The sequence below is a fragment of the Notothenia coriiceps genome, unplaced genomic scaffold, assembly GCF_000735185.1.
Source record: "Notothenia coriiceps isolate Sejong01 unplaced genomic scaffold, NC01 NC01_scaffold00025096, whole genome shotgun sequence".
Taxonomy (NCBI): Eukaryota; Metazoa; Chordata; class Actinopteri; order Perciformes; family Nototheniidae; genus Notothenia; species Notothenia coriiceps.
This window is the reverse complement of record NW_011357797.1, coordinates 1,576-3,930: the sequence shown is the minus strand read 5'-3', so window position 1 is coordinate 3,930 and position 2,355 is coordinate 1,576. Positions and strand designations below refer to the sequence as shown.

Genomic DNA, 2,355 nt, shown 5'->3' with positions numbered 1-2,355 from the left:
CTGACGCTGCGTGAGTTTCCTGACACACAGGGGACACATATTTATGTATAAAAGACATCAACAAGTGTATTTTGCTTGATAGGTCCCCTTTAAAGTAACACCCTGATTGATCTTAATTCTAACATAATGCTTTGAACTTCTTACAGAGCTTCCGATCTCTACGGGATATTTACAACATCCCCCATTAGCCACATATCTGAACCAGGATGTCAGTGCAGTTCTCCGGCTGGGAGGTGATTGACGATGGTGCTTCTTTTCCTGGTTTGGAGCTGGACTCGTCCCAGAAACCCCGAAGCAAGGGCGTCTACACCATGTACCATGGGACCAGCATCACCAGCGCACGAGTCATCATTGCCAATGGTTTTAAACAGTCTTCAAAGGGCATGCTGGGAATGGGCGTGTATGTCAGTCGTAATATAAAAAAGGCGACAGCTTATCCTCTGAGAAGTAATCCTACGGACCGAGTTGTCCTTCAGGTACATGTGCGCGTGGGTCGTGTCAAGCGCATTGACAAGGACAACCATCCCATGCAGCAAACATGGCACTCACATGGCTACGACACTGCTTGGGTGCCCCCCAAAGTTGGCCTCCTAGCAGTGCGCAGTGGCCTGGAGGAGGACTGTGTGTTTGATCCCAAAAGAGTGAAAGTGGTAGGCATCGCAAAGGCACCAAAGGATTCCATACAGAAAGAACTTCAAGAGCTTCTGATACAATCATGTGGAAGAGGAGGTGAGGGTGCTGCAGAGGTGTGTTCACTGTGTAAGAGGAAGACCCAGCAGGGCGCTCCACACATCAAGCAGCAGTGCTGGGAGTGTGGGGAAAACATCTGCATTCTCATGTCCAAGCATTTCTGTCCAGCCAAACCCTGACGGGGTGAGGGAAGGGGGTGTTGATGATTAGATTTGACTCTGATATTGATTAATTTTTCAAGATTCAAGACTTTTATTGTTATGTTGATGAAAATCTTAGGTATCAGGCTCCTCCAACAGAGCAACACAATAAAACAGTGAAAATAGTGCAAGTAAATACAATAAAATAGGATAGAAGTAGTGCCATAAGAGTCTAGTGATACATAATCCGTAAGTTGCAAACAGGTGAATGTTATGGATGTTCTTAGTTCAGGTGTTTAACAGTCTTATGGCCTGTGGAATGTAACTGTCCCATAGTAACATGTTTAAATATGTACTGCTCAATGTATTTTGGGGATCTTTTGTAAGTTATCTATAAAATCTCATTCCTGAATTGTCTCTCATTTAAAGTCAACATCGTTTTATAGTTCTACATATTATATATTTTATTGATTACGCTCTCTTATTAGTATACAATTTTGAACACATTTGACATTCATTTGTTTGGGATATATTTGTATGTAAAACATGGGACTAAAATAATTTGCGAGAACTCAAGCCAATAAATGTCATTATAATCTAATCGAACCCATCATGTATTTTTGTTTTATATGATTCCATGTTAATAGACTCAGTAAAGCTCATTTCTATAGTGATGCCTTCAGATAAAGCCATATCTTTCCTACTTGTTATCATTATGTTGTGTAGTGTGACAAATATTAAGTGGCATTTGAAACACTTGCTTTAACGAGTCCCAATAGGACATGCAAATAAATAAGAGAGTCACAAAGTGGTGCTGAAAAGAAACACGTTGGAAAATATTTAATTCCATATTGTGCTCAAAGGAGACAGCATCCCAGCTGCAGCCTGAAGTCGTCTAAAACATGTCTCTCCAAAAACCCCATCCCTTAGGCTATAGGCGTTCATAACACGTTGGTGGTCCAGAGGTCTATGCATTGAATTTTCATGCAGGTGTTTGAGGTTCAATCATCTGTTGTCTCCTGCATACTGATGTTAAATCTGGAGAAATTGTTCCCACCACTTTTTCTAACAAAGTGATACCCATGAGTGGAGTATATGTAGACGATTTACCTCTGAATTGTAGTGGACAAAGTAGCAAATAATTGAAATATTCAGGTAAAGTAGGCCTATAACTCTCTCAAAATTGTACTTAAGTACAGTACTTGAGTAAAGTTACTATCCACCACTGAAATCCACTATAACCCAATTGCATTGAGCAGTGGCATTTTATAATAAAGTGATTGTATGTCAATTGAAAGTCCCTCCTCAAAACCCACCTGTTCAGATCCGCCTACTCACTGTAGTGCTCCCTATCATCTGTTTCCCCTGAATAACCTACCTATCATTTGTGTCCACTTTAATTGTCTTCTCCATTATGTTGTGTTTTTATCATGTTCTGTTGCTTTTACCTCTTAGAATATACACATTGCATGGTGTTCTTGGGTGTCATGAAAGGTTCAATGTATTATAATAAAGTGTGTATTAA

General features: G+C 40.3%; 1 protein-coding gene across 1 annotated transcript; it reads left to right on the top strand.

Annotated features, from left to right (window-relative positions):
* Positions 1 to 140: 140 nt before the first annotated feature.
* LOC104955996 (uncharacterized) lies at positions 141 to 2,346 on the top strand. Its single transcript, XM_010783417.1, has one exon. It carries the CDS (start codon positions 207 to 209, stop codon positions 867 to 869), a length of 663 nt encoding a protein of 220 aa, XP_010781719.1. The 5' UTR covers positions 141 to 206; the 3' UTR covers positions 870 to 2,346.
* Positions 2,347 to 2,355: the final 9 nt, after the last annotated feature.